The sequence below is a fragment of the Heteronotia binoei genome, chromosome 5, assembly GCF_032191835.1.
Source record: "Heteronotia binoei isolate CCM8104 ecotype False Entrance Well chromosome 5, APGP_CSIRO_Hbin_v1, whole genome shotgun sequence".
NCBI lineage: Eukaryota > Metazoa > Chordata > Lepidosauria > Squamata > Gekkonidae > Heteronotia > Heteronotia binoei.
In genome coordinates, this window is record NC_083227.1 from 101,629,697 (window position 1) to 101,645,012 (window position 15,316).

The 15,316-nt window shown below is 40.0% G+C and overlaps 1 protein-coding gene across 1 annotated transcript in view; it reads left to right on the forward strand.

Moving 5' to 3' along the window:
• The window catches only part of SFMBT1 (Scm like with four mbt domains 1), a 157,743-nt gene that overhangs the window by 102,859 nt on the left and 39,568 nt on the right, over positions 1-15,316 (forward strand). The window contains exons 4-8 of the mRNA XM_060239926.1: positions 3,691-3,931; positions 4,333-4,421; positions 6,642-6,888; positions 8,723-8,820; positions 13,302-13,403. Coding sequence (XP_060095909.1) covers positions 3,691-3,931; positions 4,333-4,421; positions 6,642-6,888; positions 8,723-8,820; positions 13,302-13,403 — 777 coding nt within the window. The remainder of the gene's footprint in view (positions 1-3,690; positions 3,932-4,332; positions 4,422-6,641; positions 6,889-8,722; positions 8,821-13,301; positions 13,404-15,316) is intronic.

Sequence of the window (15,316 nt, forward strand, 5' to 3'; positions counted from 1 at the left end):
AAGATGCCAATAGGAGGCAGCATTAGGGGAGAGCATTTATGTCGGCCTTGCAAGAGATCTTTGTGTTCCTACTGATGCTAGAGACAGACCCAGATAACTGTTAGCTTTGAAATATGAAAGAGTGGCCAATTCATTTTTCCCCTTGTCCCAGTATGCTTTGATGCAACCAAAAATCTTTTGCTCTGGTTGTAAACTTAATTAGTTAGAGCTTTTCAGATCACCACTTTTAAGGTTGTCATGTATTTTGTATGGGGCTTTCATCTTGCACTTTATCAGCAGCGTCTTGTTCTGCCCCCCTCCCCCTTTTTGAGTTTAGTATCTAGCCTAAGGGGCTGTGAAGCAAAGCTAGCTTGCGACTTTGTGACTTTCTTAGTCCTAATAAAGGTATTATGTTACTGTTGCTGCTTACATTAGTGGTTAGTATAGCTCCAGGGTTTCCATGGTAATACATTGATTTTAATAATGTAGCAAAGTGTAGTGATGTTGCCAAAATTCATAATTACGAGTCTGGAATATAAATTTTCCTAGCTCATGATGCTTGGATACATCTCAAATTGAAAGTCACTACTTTGAGAAATTCTTCTATAGCTTAGAACGTAGAGTGAGATTCTGAACATATATATATATATATATATTTTTTTTTTCTTTCAGTTTATCTCTTTTTGACCTAGGCACTAGTTTGGCATAGTGAATTTCAGGTTTTGAGTAGTCATACCCAGGAAGCTCCGAAGCTTTCAGAAATAGAAGCTGGGCCATCCCTGAGCTTCTCTGACTGTACTATAGGAATTCCCACCTAGTATTGTGGAAGTTTTTTATTATATATTCTATTTCCTAGCCTTTGTTTTCTGAACAAATTAGTTTATCAAAAATATTCTTCCCACAAGCCTCAGTCTTAAAATGAGGTCGATGGTTATAGCTCTGCTGATATGCACTGTGGTGTGTTCATTGCACACCAAGTAGATGGGCCTTGGTAGAAGAATTACTGGGATTACAGAGGAAGCTGAGATGGAATTAGGATTGGCGGTGGGGAGGGGAGGGACTTCAGAGGGGTAGAATGCCAAAGATTCCATCTTCCAAAGTGGCCATTTTCTCCAGGTGAATTTATCTCTGTCATTTGGAGTTGTAATAGTGAGACATCTCCAGCCACGACCTTGGAGGCTGGCAGTCCTTGATGGAATGGATGTTGGAAACTGGTTGGCATATCTTATTGTATTTGAAATAGTAATATTTGGGCAGTTTATTATACTAACTTTAAAAAAAAAGCTGTATCCAGCACTGAGGTACTGGGACGTATTAGGGCTTTAAAAAATGAAAGTGGGTAAAGTTCTTGTGGAGATGTACTAGTAATTTTCCTCAGCTAAACTGCTGTTTCAAGGATTTAAGCAAATTTTAGTGAATTAGAACATTCTTTTTGTGTGCTCACAAATTATTCAGTATCTATTTCTGCACTTGTCTATTGTATTCTTACAGAAGTAAAGATTCCCTTTTGGATAAATCAGTGCTTTTTGTTGCTTTGTGTAAACTACACTTTGCATGTAATTATCTAGAGGATTTTTATACATATAAATGCTGACACAGATCTGAAATCATATTTCAGGTGCCTGGTTACCTGGGATTTTTTTCAGCTATACCACAGTTTCACAGTGGACACCCTAGCATAGGGAAACATAAATAGGTAAAAAGCTGAGAACAGATTTGTCCTATTGCAGGCTTGCCAGGCTACCATAAGAGGGTGCTGTTTGTTCACAAGAGAAAAATTTTATAAGTCAGCTCAATTACAGTACTGTTCCAGGCTTACTTGCTTATACCATGTAAGATAAGTTCTCTCTCCTGTCTTTCTTTTCTGTAATAGTATTTCATCAGGTCCTTTATTAGTGCTTTTTAAATTAAAGTATACTATTTTTTAGTGAGAGAACGGTGAAGTTTTTGTGACAAGCTTTGTTGATTTTACAATATTGTATTTATCTCTATCAATGATCAGAATTAGAATACTTTGGAGGCCAGTGAGGATTTGCAAAGGGGAAATGATAGATTTGGAAATAGCACCCCCACCCCCTGCACTCTGGGACTAGATAAGTAGTTTCTTGCTATCGTATCAACTTGCTCCATATCTGAAGCACTTCCTGTGCTTCAAGAGATAGGAAGGGTAAAAATGCCCTCCTGTCATGCTTTAGCACTCAGAAGAAGTGCTTTCTATCCAGTCCTACCAATTGAAATTACTCATATCTTCCTCTACCCCAGCAGGCTCTTTTAAGGTATCCCTAATTGATTATAGTATCTGAGAATGGGGAGGAGGGGCCAAAATAATTGGGGGGCAATAGTGGTGTGGCATGCTTTCTACCCAACACTAATATCAGCACCTCCCTTCTATACATTGTAGAGTGCTATAAACAAATCAGAGGCTTTCATACCTTTAGGGACACCTTTGGGGTTATGGGAAGATATGGTTGATTAAGATCAGAGAAAAAAAATTTATTCCAATAAGATTACCGCCGCCGCCCCCCCCCCTCCAATCAAATATATCTTTAATTTCAGTGTCAAAGCCCTTTGGAGTTTATAATATCCTGTATTTGGGGAAAGGGAAACACATACCTCTTGTGACCCTTATTCACAAGTAGAGAATGTTCACATTAGTAATACCCCACCGCCAAACAAACAAATGTGGTGGATGGTTATGTAAATATGATTGGCCTAGTTAATGTCATCTGAAGGTTGGTAATAAATAGTGTGATGACATTCCAAATAATTCTTTTTTTAGCTTTTTGTAGCACGTAATCTTTTTAAATGGTTACAAATCGAATGTTGTAATCTGGTTTAATATGCATGATATTGTGGATTGGTTACAATTTTTTACACACTGGTCTCTTTTATGAGGAAAGGAGCTGTTTTTTCCCTTTTTCTAGACTCCTTTGCTTCCTATAAAATGTCTGAGCAAAATACTTGTGGGCTGTTGCCATGGATGGCTGCTGACTTCACTGGTTTTTTGAGGCATGGCTGTGTAATTGGTGGAGGCAGAAAAAGTGATAAGCAGTGATCTATTATGTTTGCTAGATTGGGGCTGTATTCTGGAGTTCTGTGCTGCAGCTATAGTAATTACATCATACTAGAAATAGGTTTGAAACTGCTGGCTTTTAATGCTCCACATTAATCCCCACTCACTTTTAACTTCTTTTTTACTTTGTCTCGGAAAGTATAGTCTATTACAGATCCTTTCTTCTACTCAATTTTTTTATGGAGTTCGCTTTTGTTTGCCAGTTTATAAGAACTTTCCTTTGCATCCTCATTGCTTATCCTTCTGAGTTGTCATTTAGTGTTTTCTGATAACATTTATTTACCTAAGCGAGTTGCCTGAATTTGCTTAAATCAGCTGTTCTGGAATAAACTATCTGGATTCTGCAGTTACTATTGTTTCCTCACAGTTATATCCAAATTCAAATGTTTTATAGTCTGTTGTGAATTGATTCGATATTGATTGCAGTTGGATCCAGAGGTTCTAAGTCCTAGTTCCTGTTAATCCTTTTAAAAACTAAAGTTGTTTGTTTATTATGTTAGATTTATTATGTTGTTATGTTAGATTTATGCTCAGGGCTCTGAGTGATGTACATCATTATGATTCAAGCCTGGTATTTTAAACTTTATATTGCTGTACTATCAGATGCTCAGATTGTAACCAGAGTTCCGTTTTCTTAGGTGGATACTAGCCTACAAAATGGCTTTGCACCTGGCATGAAATTGGAGGTTGCTGTTAAGCCTGACCCAGATACATACTGGGTAGCCACCATCATTACCACTTGTGGGCAGTTACTGCTTCTACGATATGATGGTTATGGAGAGGACCGCAAAGCTGACTTCTGGTGTGACATCATGACAGCTGACCTGCATTCAATTGGCTGGTGTGAACAGAACAAAAAGGCTCTCAGAGTGCCTGAAGGTAAAAGCCTACCACAGGAATAACAGAAGCCCATGAAACAACTTTTTGGTAAACCTTTTGCCACTTGATTGAATCTGACCATATTAAGGGTTGTGGCAGAATTTTTTATCTTCAGTTCCTCATAAACCTCATTCGTGCTTCCACAAATGCCACTTTGCTGCAATATCTCAGTACCTTTTGTCAATTTCCACCTACCATCCAGCACTGGACTCTAGAAATGTGGATGTTTGTTTTGCTCAAAAATATTAACTGCAGTTTATTGTTGCTAAACAGTGCAAATATTGCTAACCTGTTCAGGGAACAGTTACATGAGCTCTGCTGTTGACCTTCATTAGAAAAAATATAACTTGGTCTTTTTGTTGCATTATTAGAATAAAACTTATTTTTCTTCTTTATTTTAGGCATCAAGGACAAAATTTCTAACCAGGAAGAGTTTCTGCAGCAGTCTCTGAAAGGAGCTTGCAGTGCTCCTGCCAACCTTCTAGAAGGGGTAAATGTTTTACACACACAACTGGCAGCAGTAAAGAAACTTTATTCATATTATTCTTCACTATTTTCATTGTGTAATACAAAAGATATAATAGAGCAGGTATAAGAAATGAAGAAAATCACAACAAATTAAGAAAATGCAACCTTTCTGCAGCACAAAAAGTCCTAGAGACTTTTTAAAAAAAACCTGGAAAGTTAGAGGAGCTAGTAGATTGTGGTGGAGTAACTCATTGCAGTGTTGTTGTGCTATAGCAGTCTAGCAATCACCAATTTAAAAAAAAGCTTTCCAGGGGTATTTGAGGGTGGGATAGCTGTTAGGGGCTGAAGTAAGGAAAATGGAGCCAATGGCAGGACCCACAGAAAGGTTCACTACTCCACCTACTTTGGCTGCAGTCTTTCAAAAAAATATCATATCAAGCCAGATTTGAAAAAGATGGCAACAAAGCAGAGGAAAACCTAGACAGTGGATTATCATGGGATGATGTCACGTGGATGCTCCAATTTGGATGCAAAACTCTGTGTGGAATCTGCTGTTGATGAAGGTGTTTTGGTAGGTTGTGGCAATACACAAATACAGAAGGAAGGGAAATTTCAATCTTGGTGTGATTGAATGAATAGTTAAGTACAAGATGCCACATTTTACAAAGTAGATATAAAGCTCCATGAGAATAGGTCCTCCATAATTGTGACTAAATTATTTTATCCCCTTATAAGGAAAATAGATTAAGATTTTTAATGGCTGCTGTAGCTCACTTGTCTTAGCAATTGACTGGGGAAAAGTCCCTTAAAAAGAAAACATGGAAACAGTTGCAGATTCTTAATGCAATATAAACCATCACTTTGACTGAACTTCTTTCAGCCCATTGAATTGGAAGATGCAGTACTGTGAATCATGAAAAAGGAAATGCTTCCTTGCTGCAAATTTTATGTTGTTATAATTCCCGCTGTTCTGGTTTAGTTGATCTCGTAGTCATAGTAGAGACTTGCAGAGGTGAAAAATGATCAGTAAAATCAGTTTTTCCATCTTGGTCATTAATTTGTCAGTTTTTTTTTTTTTAAAAGTGGTCAGTAAAGTCAGTATTTCTTTGTTTCATGAATGCAATGTGTGTGGGATTTTCCTTTCATTGCTGCATTTTGGGGGAAATATGATGACTTCCCAGTGAGAAGACAAATTTCTTTCAGTTCAACTCAAGGATGCATTTTGATCAATGAAAGGGCCAGCATGTCAGCGAGAACTTTGAATACCCACCCGATGGTTAAGGAAACTTTATATCATGTATATGAAAACAAGATATACCATGTTAATATCATACAAATGGGAAGAGCAGCTCATGTTCATACAAGTAATATTGTGATGAACAGCATGCCATTAAAGAGGAGGAGCAAAAGGAAAAGGCAGGGGAGTTAGAAAGGTTTAAGATAGACAGCAAAAAGGATAGTATACAAGAGAAGGAAGCAAAACCGAAAAGGCCAAGACAAGAACAGAATGAGAAGAGAATAATTGTTTAAACATTGCTAACTGAAAAAGCTGAGACAAGAACAGAGACTGCCTACACATTTGGTTGCATCATTTAGAATGTTTGAAGGAGACTGCTGAGAAAAAGGATATGGTGGAATTCAACATGGTGCCGCTCATGCTAGAAGTAGTGGAGAAAGCAATAGAAGAAGAGAACAAGAGAAAAATTCTTGTGGATGCAGTGCAGAAAACTGTTAAGAAACAAAAGAGTTTGTCAATAATGGCTTTTTGTAGCAAAAAAGTCAAAGATAAAAGCAAAGATAGGTTTTTAATGATTATTTTTGTTCTCGTAGTGATTATTTTATGTACGATTTTAATCTGTTTTGCTATTTTGTTATCTACAGTGTCTTTTTTGCGTTAAATTTTGTACAATAATGAAAATATTGTTTTGTCTTCACAAAAATATTTTTTTCAATAAAAAAGTGTGTGATGGCTGACTATGAGGCTGGTGCAGGCCAGATAATAATTTTTAATGGAATCCTAATTTTACTTTTAAAATGCTAATGTATTGATAGGTTGAAATTAAATTGTTCTATAATTTCTCAGTATTTTGCCACGTTTTCTGGAATGTTGGTCAGTGAAATCAGTAATTTCAACCCTTTGACTAGCTTTCATAGAATTCTGCAAGAACAATGGAAATGAATATTTGTCTTAATGTCACTTGAGTCCTGGTGAATAGACACTGAGTATTTTTCCCCCCTGCAGCTCCATAGAGGGAAGAATCCCTTGGACTTAATTGCCCCTGGTTCAAGACTAGAATGTCAGCACTTGAAGGATTCCCTGGGAGCTTGGATAGTCAGTGTAATAGAAAATATTGGTGGAAGGCTTAAACTGCGTTATGAAGGACTTGAAGATTTGGATCAGTATGACTTGTGGATGTTCTACTTGGATCCCTTTCTCCATCCTGTGGGTTGGTCAACTCAGCAGGGTTACATCCTTGAACCTCCATTAGGTACAAAACAAAATTTTCAGCCAAACTTTAGGACTGCAAGTTTTAAAGAAAAGAGTTTGTTTTACATTTATATACATATTTTATATTTACTTATTTGCATTTACATTTAGTTTTTTAAAAATGGAGCCTAATTTCTGTGCACACTTTTAGGCTTGCTAACAGGACTTGCTAGGAACAAATAATAGATTAACATGCTTCAAAACCTGGGGCATATTGACATCCAAGTGAAGGATTTCAGGGATTAGGTGTTCACTAATGTGCTTTAATGCACATTAACTATCTGGGGCGCAGATATCTTCAGGACTGCCTTTCCCAGTATATTCCTCAAAGAGCATTGTGCTCAGCTGATAAGAACTTGCTTGCAGTTCCAACCTGAGAGATATCCGGCTGTCCTCGACCAGGGCCTGTCCCCAACCTGGTAGAACTCCCTGCCAAGTAATATCCATGCCCTGTGGGACTTGTTACAGTTCTGCAGAGCTTCTAAGGCAGACATGTTCCATCAGGCATTTGGTTGAGGACAGGGATGCCATCCACCCGGCTGGCACTCTCCGCTCTCCCCCCCGCAAGGTGGTGGCAGTTAGAACTTGATTACCATCTGTTTGAATTGTGTTGCTGTTATGAATTTTATTGGAATGCTTATTTATAGTTTTTAAACTTTTGCTTAGCGCTTGTTATTTTAGTTCATTGTACGCCACCCTGAGCCCTATTTAGGGAATGGGCAGTATATAAATTGAATATAATAAATAACACAGAATGCTAAACTATGAGAAAAAATGGTGGGCAGAGAAGTAGTGTTTCTCTGAACAATGAAAAGGGCTAACTGCCTCTATTTTTGGAAGCCTTAAATAGCAATTTTGTGGCATCGGTCCCAAGGACCCCCCGGTCCAGTCAAAAAGTTATGTACTGTGCTGGCATCATGAAGTTTAGGACACCAAATGAAATGCAAGTGAGGCTAACTCATGGTGCCCACTTCATGTCATTGCTGTGAGAATGGAGACAAGTTGGTATTCTTCATCCTTTTCTTTCCCCCTGAATAACTTAGAAGAGAGTGGCACATTCTGAGAACACTTGGAGTTTGTATGTTAAAGGCTGAATCTGCAACTTTACATAGACAGTGCACTAGAGATCCTTCTTTAGGACTCTTTACAGTAATTTTTGTTGTTGCTTCTTCTAACCCTTACCTGATTCCTGCAACTATTACCTTGAATTTAATTCTTAATTTTTCTTGATCTTAAAAATCTGGCAAAATGAAAAATACAGTATGCACGCAGTTTTAAAGTCATCCAAAATGTTACTAGTGAGAATTAACTATGAGGAAATTCACACATTTATGTCTTGGTATGCATAACAATAATGTGTAGCTTTGATAACTGTTTGCAGCCATTGATTTAGCTATGGTCCAAGAGTGGAGTAATTAATTATTTTTCAATAAGTGCTGTGTTTTCCATGTTAACATAACCAGCAAGATAGGTTTGATTATTGAGGGGGCTGTCTTTACTCACAAAGAGTGGCCCCGTGGCGCAGAGTGGTAAAGCAGCAGTACTGTGATCTCCTCACAACCTGAGTTCGATTCCGGCGGAAGATGGATTCAGGTAGCCGGCCCAAGGTTGACTCAGCCTTCCATCCTTCCGAGGTCGGTAAAATGAGTACCCAGCTTGCTGGGGGGAAAGCGTAAAAGACTGGGGAAGGCAATGGCAAACCACCCCGTAAAAAGTTTGCCATGAAAACGTTGTGAAAGCAATGTCACCCCAGAGTCGGAAACGACTGGTGCTTGCACAGGGGACCTTTTCTTTCCTTTTCCTTTACTCACAAACATCCTGTTCTTTCATTAAAGCTTTTAGGCACTTGAAGACTGAGGCAGAATGGCAGGAGATTCTAGCAAAGGTAAAACAGGAAGAAGAAGAATCTTTGGTGCCTACTGATTTATTCAAGGTATGACACCTGATACCTCTCAATAGAGTACTGTAAAATGGATTGTTTGGAGTGAGCTCTTACAACAAATTATACAGTTAAATAAGTACAAAAAAATAATAACAGAGAACAAGTCATGTAGGTCCATTTTAAGTAGTGTTTTAGCCCATTGAATCTCAAAGGCTCTGGGCAGGTATCTATCTGAAATATATATTAAACAAGAAGAAACTTGTGGGAGTGTGGTTTCCATTCACCCACCCTTTGCTTCCTCCTCTCTCCCCCTACTTCTCTCAGTCTCTCATTCTTTTTCCTTCCCACCATCTTTTCTAACTCTTTCTCCCCCATACTTGTCACTTTTTCTCTCTTTCTGCCTCCCCCACCCCGTCACCCTTCCAGACAACCAGCAGCTTCCCCCCACCCACAGCAACAGTGGTTCTCCTGGTTGCTCGCCTGCTTCCTCACCCTACAACCTCCTGCCTGCTTCCCCTCACAACAACAATGGCAGCAGCTGTCACGACTACCTGCTCACCCGCTCAACAACTCCCACACACAGACAGCAATGATGGGAGCTCTCCCAGCTGACTATCAGTTCTGCTTCACATACAGCATCAGTGGCTTGCTGCCTCACAGCTGGCAGCTTTGATCCCTTGTGATGGCAGCCTTCTTGTTTGCCCACCCAGCAGCTTATCCCCCCACAACAGCAGCTCATCTACAACCTGCATGCAGCTTCCCAACTTCAACAGCAATGAAGCCAGCAGCTCCCATCCCTGCAGTTTCACAGTCTTGGTGCAAATAAAGCTCATTGGGTGGGGGGGGGGTGTCTATTTTTAAAAATGTTTCCAGATATTTCTGCAAAGTTGGGGGGAGGAGTCCCCCAAGTTAGCATAACCTTCTGTCTTTTACTTTGCGGCCCCAATCTGTGGATTTAGATAACTGCAGAGGAGACCAAACTTCACTGTTAGATTATATGGTAATTTTAATATCAATGAGGCAGAAAAACATTAATATTGTCACCTACTCGTGCCAAATTTGAGACTACATAATAGTCTTAACAACACTTCAGAAGATTCATTGCCCTTAAGGAGGTATAATAACCACCAAGAATGCTTTTCTTCCATACAATACAATTGTAAGCAGAGTTACACCCTTGTAGATCCATTGAAGTCAGCGTGCTTAGGAGGAGTAGTTTTAGTTAGGATTTTACTGTTAGTGTGCTAACTTGCCTGCGTGTTTTATATTCAGAGAGCACTCTTGGTGAGTCAAATGAGTAGATCTGGGACACAGTAAAGGAGGATGTCCTGCCGCAGTTTATTTAGACTTGATATAATCCAGGGGATGGCAGACTTGATTCTTCTGAAGGTAAACAGAAGCTGCCAGTCACAAAATGGCAGCTGGACAGGTAGAGCCAGTCACAAAATAGTGACTTTTACAAAAATTACAGCACTTCAGAGAAGGTCTGCAGTATTCTGGTAGGAAAGCCTTTCCTCTGCTGTTTTTCCCGAAGCACACCTCCACTACCAGTACCATAAATTGTAATTTGCTGGCAGAAGTAAAATGTGCACTTAGCTATGTTTTCCCTGGAAAAGACAAATAATAGCTTTGCAGAGGGAGATAGTTAACAGCATGCTGTTTCCCCATCTAGAACAAAGGTGCTTGTACAGTTGGGAAAAGGTTCTGGTGCTTGCTTTCCTGGAGGCAGACAAGCATTTCTTCAGGTTTCTGCTGCCTTTAATGTGTACTTCAAGACTGGAAAGCTCTGCCCTGACCTGGATAGTTCAAGCAAGCCTGATCTCAACAAATCTTGGAAGCTAAGCTGGGTTGATTGTGGTTACTGCTTGGATGGGAGACTGTCCTTGAAACACCCAGCCAGGAGGCAGGGGCAGGTTTATTCAGCCACCTCCCCCAAAAAGTCACCAGAGGTCAACATGACTTCTAGGTGCAGACATACACACACACACATAATAAAAATGCAAAAAAAAAAGGGGAAAGCTCTAGATTCTAAAAAAGCATTGTGTTCTGTCCTGTTCTGTTGAGATGAAACAAGAATGTGATGTCTTGTTTAGTAAGAGAGCAAATGCTGTCAGAGATTTGGGGTAAACTGACAGTGTAATCCTAAACAGTTACACACTTAAATCCATTGACATCATTGGGCTTATAAAAGTGTAACTCTGTTTAGAATTACATGTTTAAATCAGGGGTGCCAAACGTACAGCCCACAGGATGGATCCAGCCCCTGCAGGGCTTATATCCTTCCAAGCTTAGCCTTCCTTCCCTCCATTGTTTGAGGGCTCCTCCTTTGGCTGGAAGGGAGGGGGAAGCAAAAAGTGTGAAAGAGCTTCATCCAGAAGATAGAACAAAGTCTGAGTCATGTGACTCCTTTAAGACCAGCAACATTTTATTTCAGGTATATGCTTTCCTATACTTCTTCAGAGGGAGGGAGGGTGTGTAGATGGATTTTTCTGACAAGCACAGCTTACATTGAGATCACCGTGCTCTGTTGTTTTCTTTGAGACTTGATGTCTGTCTGCCTCTCACACTCACACACACGTGTATGTGTGTTAAAAGGAAGGGGCATTTTGGGATAAGGGGAAAGGAGAATTAAAAGGAAATTATTTTGGCTTATTCTGAAAACTTTTTTTTTAGGTTAGATTTCTCTGTGCCTATCTGGGATTTATTTTCTTTAAAAAGGACCCTGATTAGGAATTAGAACACTTATATTGACTTCCATTGTTTAATAATCAAATTCCATTGGATTCCATTGTTTAATAATGGAAGTAGTTGGCTAATTATTTAAAAATATATTTATGGTTCAATACATTCCAGTTCAACACATCTCTCCCCTCCCACCTCACTGGTTGCCTTTCTTCACTCCCCTTTTACTTTTTGAACAGTATCATTATCATCACTAGCACTTGAGTGGATTTTTCCAAGTCTGAAATCAGCACATTGTTTCATTTGGAGAGATCCCCCTCTCCAGTTTAAACAAATTAAGAAGAACAAAAGAAACCTAACGGTACAGCTTGCAAGCTTTATTAATGGAAAGGAGCAAGAGTCCAATAACACTTAACAAAATTTGTGTCTGGCATGAACTTTCATGAGTCTGTTCACTTCTTCAGATGCAGCAGCAACTAGAATGATTACAGGTTTGGAACACTTTCCCTATGAAGAAAGGTTAAAATGCTTGGGGCTCTTTAGCTTGGAGAAACGTCGACTGAGGGGTGACATGATAGAGGTTTACAAGATTATGCATGGGGTGGAGAAGGTAGAGAAAGAAGTACTTTTCTCCCTTTCTCACAATATAAGAACTCATGGGCATTCAATGAAATTGCTGAGCAGTCGGGTTAGAATGGATAAAAGGAGGTACTTCACCAAAGGGTGATTAACATGTGGAATTCACTGCCACAGGAGGTGGTGGCGGCTACAAGCATAGCCAGCTTCAAGAGGGGGTTAGATAAAAATATGGAGCAGAGGTCCATCAATGGCTATTAGCCACTCTGTGCGTGTGTGTGTTTGTGTGTATAAATTTTTGGCCACTGTGTGATACAAAGTGTTGGACTGGATAGGCCATTAGCCTGATCCAACATGGCTTCTCTTATGTTCTTATGGTCCTTATATCTTGGAGAATGGAGTGATTTCAGATGCCAAACAACAATAGCAGATGTAATAAGACAGGAAACCTAGGTCACAATTCAGCTCCAGAGGATGCATTGAGCTTCATTATCAGCTGCAATTTAGCAGTCTCTCTAATCTCACTTTGAAATTCCTTTGTAAGAGAACTGCGACTCTTAGGTCAACAATGTCCTGGAAGGTTAAATGTTCTGCCACTGGTTTTTTAAGTGTTGTGGTTTCTAATGTAATTCTTCACATCCTCCTGTACTGAATCCTCCTGGACTGAACTGAGACCTAGGTTTTCTGTCTCGTTACCGATACTGGTATCTCCATACCTACTCTTCCTCTGTGTATCACACCTATCCAATCAAGGCCGCTATTGTCATTCACCTGCTATTGCCATTCAGCATCTGAAATCTCCTATATAAAGTTTATATCTCTGATACCTCATGTCAAATTTTATGGTACACATGGCCCAGCCCAACAAAGTGACCTTTATCCAGCCCTCCTAACAAACAAGTTTGACTCCTCTGGTTTAAATATTCCCATGTGAACTAGTCAATCTCTTATTGAAATGTGAAATGCCAAGGGGCTGTATTTGTGGTTGTACCAGCAGTCAATGTTCTGAGAGTCCCCTTTTTAAAATTATGAACAACTTTAACTGAAAACAGGGATACATTTAGGTAATTGAGGTTGTCAGCTGGCCTGGAGAGGGAAAAAAGTCCCTTTAATAGAAGCGTAATTGGATGTTATTTACTGGGTGGTGTTATTTATATCCCTGCCATGAAAAGGTTCCACTTGCCCATTTCCACACATTAACTCTTTATTAAAAGGACAATTGACAACCCTCTAGTGAATCTGAGGACTAATTAATATTTTCATGTCATTTTTAGGACAAACCTGTTGTTGGCATTCACTCATTTTCTGTGAATATGAAGTTAGAAGCTGTTGATCCAGAAGCACCTTTTATAATCTCACCTGCTACTGTTACAAAGGTACTAGTAGGGAAGAGTTGTGGTCCATCTGGGAACAGAAAGTGAGGGTAGGGATTTGTGCATGACTGCGGATAACCAAAGGCAAAGTTACAGTAATCAAGATGAGAGATTGCTGGCGCAAGCTTTAAAATTTGCACTGAGGTCATAGGGTCATACTTTTGCAATGATATAAAGAACTGACGTTAACTTGCATGAGACTGAATATAAGAAGCCAAAGAGAGAAAAATCTCTGCTGAAGTTTAGTGTTTGTTCTCCAACTTGTGTGTTGGTGATGTCAGTGCAGAGTATATGAGGGAAAGGAGGGAGGAAACACACTGAGTTTGAGATAGTAATGAGACGTTCAAGGAAAAATATCACAAAGGCAATTGGTGTTGTGGGACTAGATGAAAGGAGAAAGATAAGGGTTAGAGAGTGAGATGAAGTTGGGTATCATTACTGTATGTGCTGAACTGGAAGCCATGGCATTTGATAGTTACCTAGAGATAAAGTGTAGAGAGTAAAAAAGAGGGCCAGACAGGTTTTTGGGGGACCCCAGCAAGCAGAGAGAATCATAGGAAGACCTTCTCCCTGTGGAAATACTGGATAAAGTTAGTGTGGTATTCAACTCATCAAGTTGAGATGGGAGGGGAAGAAAGGATTAGAAGAGGAAGGAAGGAGAGCTGGAGGAGCAGAAAATTATAGTAGAGGATACAATTTTCAGTTTCATCATTGCAGAATGAGGTAGAGTTTTAAGCAAAGAGTAAGAGGAACAAAGCATTCAGGTAGGCTTTAGCGGTCATCAGTGGTAGAAAAGGGGCACTGAGGATTCCTAGAACTGATGCAGATTGAGGGAATAGTGTAGTTTTGCTAAGCCTGGTTATACAGTAGATGAGAAGGAGGAAAGGATGACTTTTCAGTTCTTTTCCCCCTCTTCCAGAGGAGTTCTGTACAAGAGCATGAACAAAGATAACTATGGAGGAAGTGAGTTAGGCCTGGGATGAATGCTGTAGGAAGATGGGACAAATGTTGAGACTTAAAGAAGGGATTATTTGAAGGCAGAAGCTTCAGGGTCTCAGAAACTGTCAAGAAAGAAGAGGGCACCATTCACCATAATTTAAATTATATCCAAACATATCTACATCTTTTTAAAAATAAAACTTTTGTGTAGATGTAATCCTGATAGTGTGTGTGTGAAAACAATGCACACTTTTTATGTCGTTGGCTCAGCAATAAGCCATTGCAGCAGCTGCCAGATCTTCTTCGTGATCTCTGTGCTTCACACTCATGGGATGAAGTGCCAGTGCCAATCCTTGATCGGTAACTCCAAAGTCCAGGATTTTTCGCAGCCCGACCCCGGTAGGCATACATGACAGCCCCAGTGTGCATGCCCACCCAGTGGGCGCAAATATCCCGCCAGTTCCTTCTTTACCGCCACGTCGGATAGACAAGTTCATCATCACTCTGGTCGGTAGTTACTTACCTTTTCCTTCTCCGGGTTTCTCTTTGTTTTTTCCTTTGTTCTTTGTTTCCTGTTATTGAAAAAAAGAGAGAGAGAGACTGTTAGTTCTTTCGGGGTTTTCCCTCCACTACCACCCTTCTCCCACCATCCTTATCTATGGAAAAGTGTTGGGGGTTTTTCAAACGGTGCTTAAGTGCAGGAGCAAAATTCCTCCAGACGGACATTCTCTTTGTTTGCTGTGCCTTGGGGAAGGTCACTGGGTGGAATCCTGTCATTACTGCTCGAAATTTTCTAAGCAGACGAGAAAAAACCGAGCTGCAAGGCTTTCGGCGGCGCTGTTAAAATTGGCTCTCGCACCGCAGATATTGACGTCAGCATCGACCAGCGCTTCGATGGCCATCCCGGCATCGACATCGGTTCCGGCCTCGTTATAGAGCCAACCGACTCAACTACTCCAGGGAGCCGATCGCTTCCA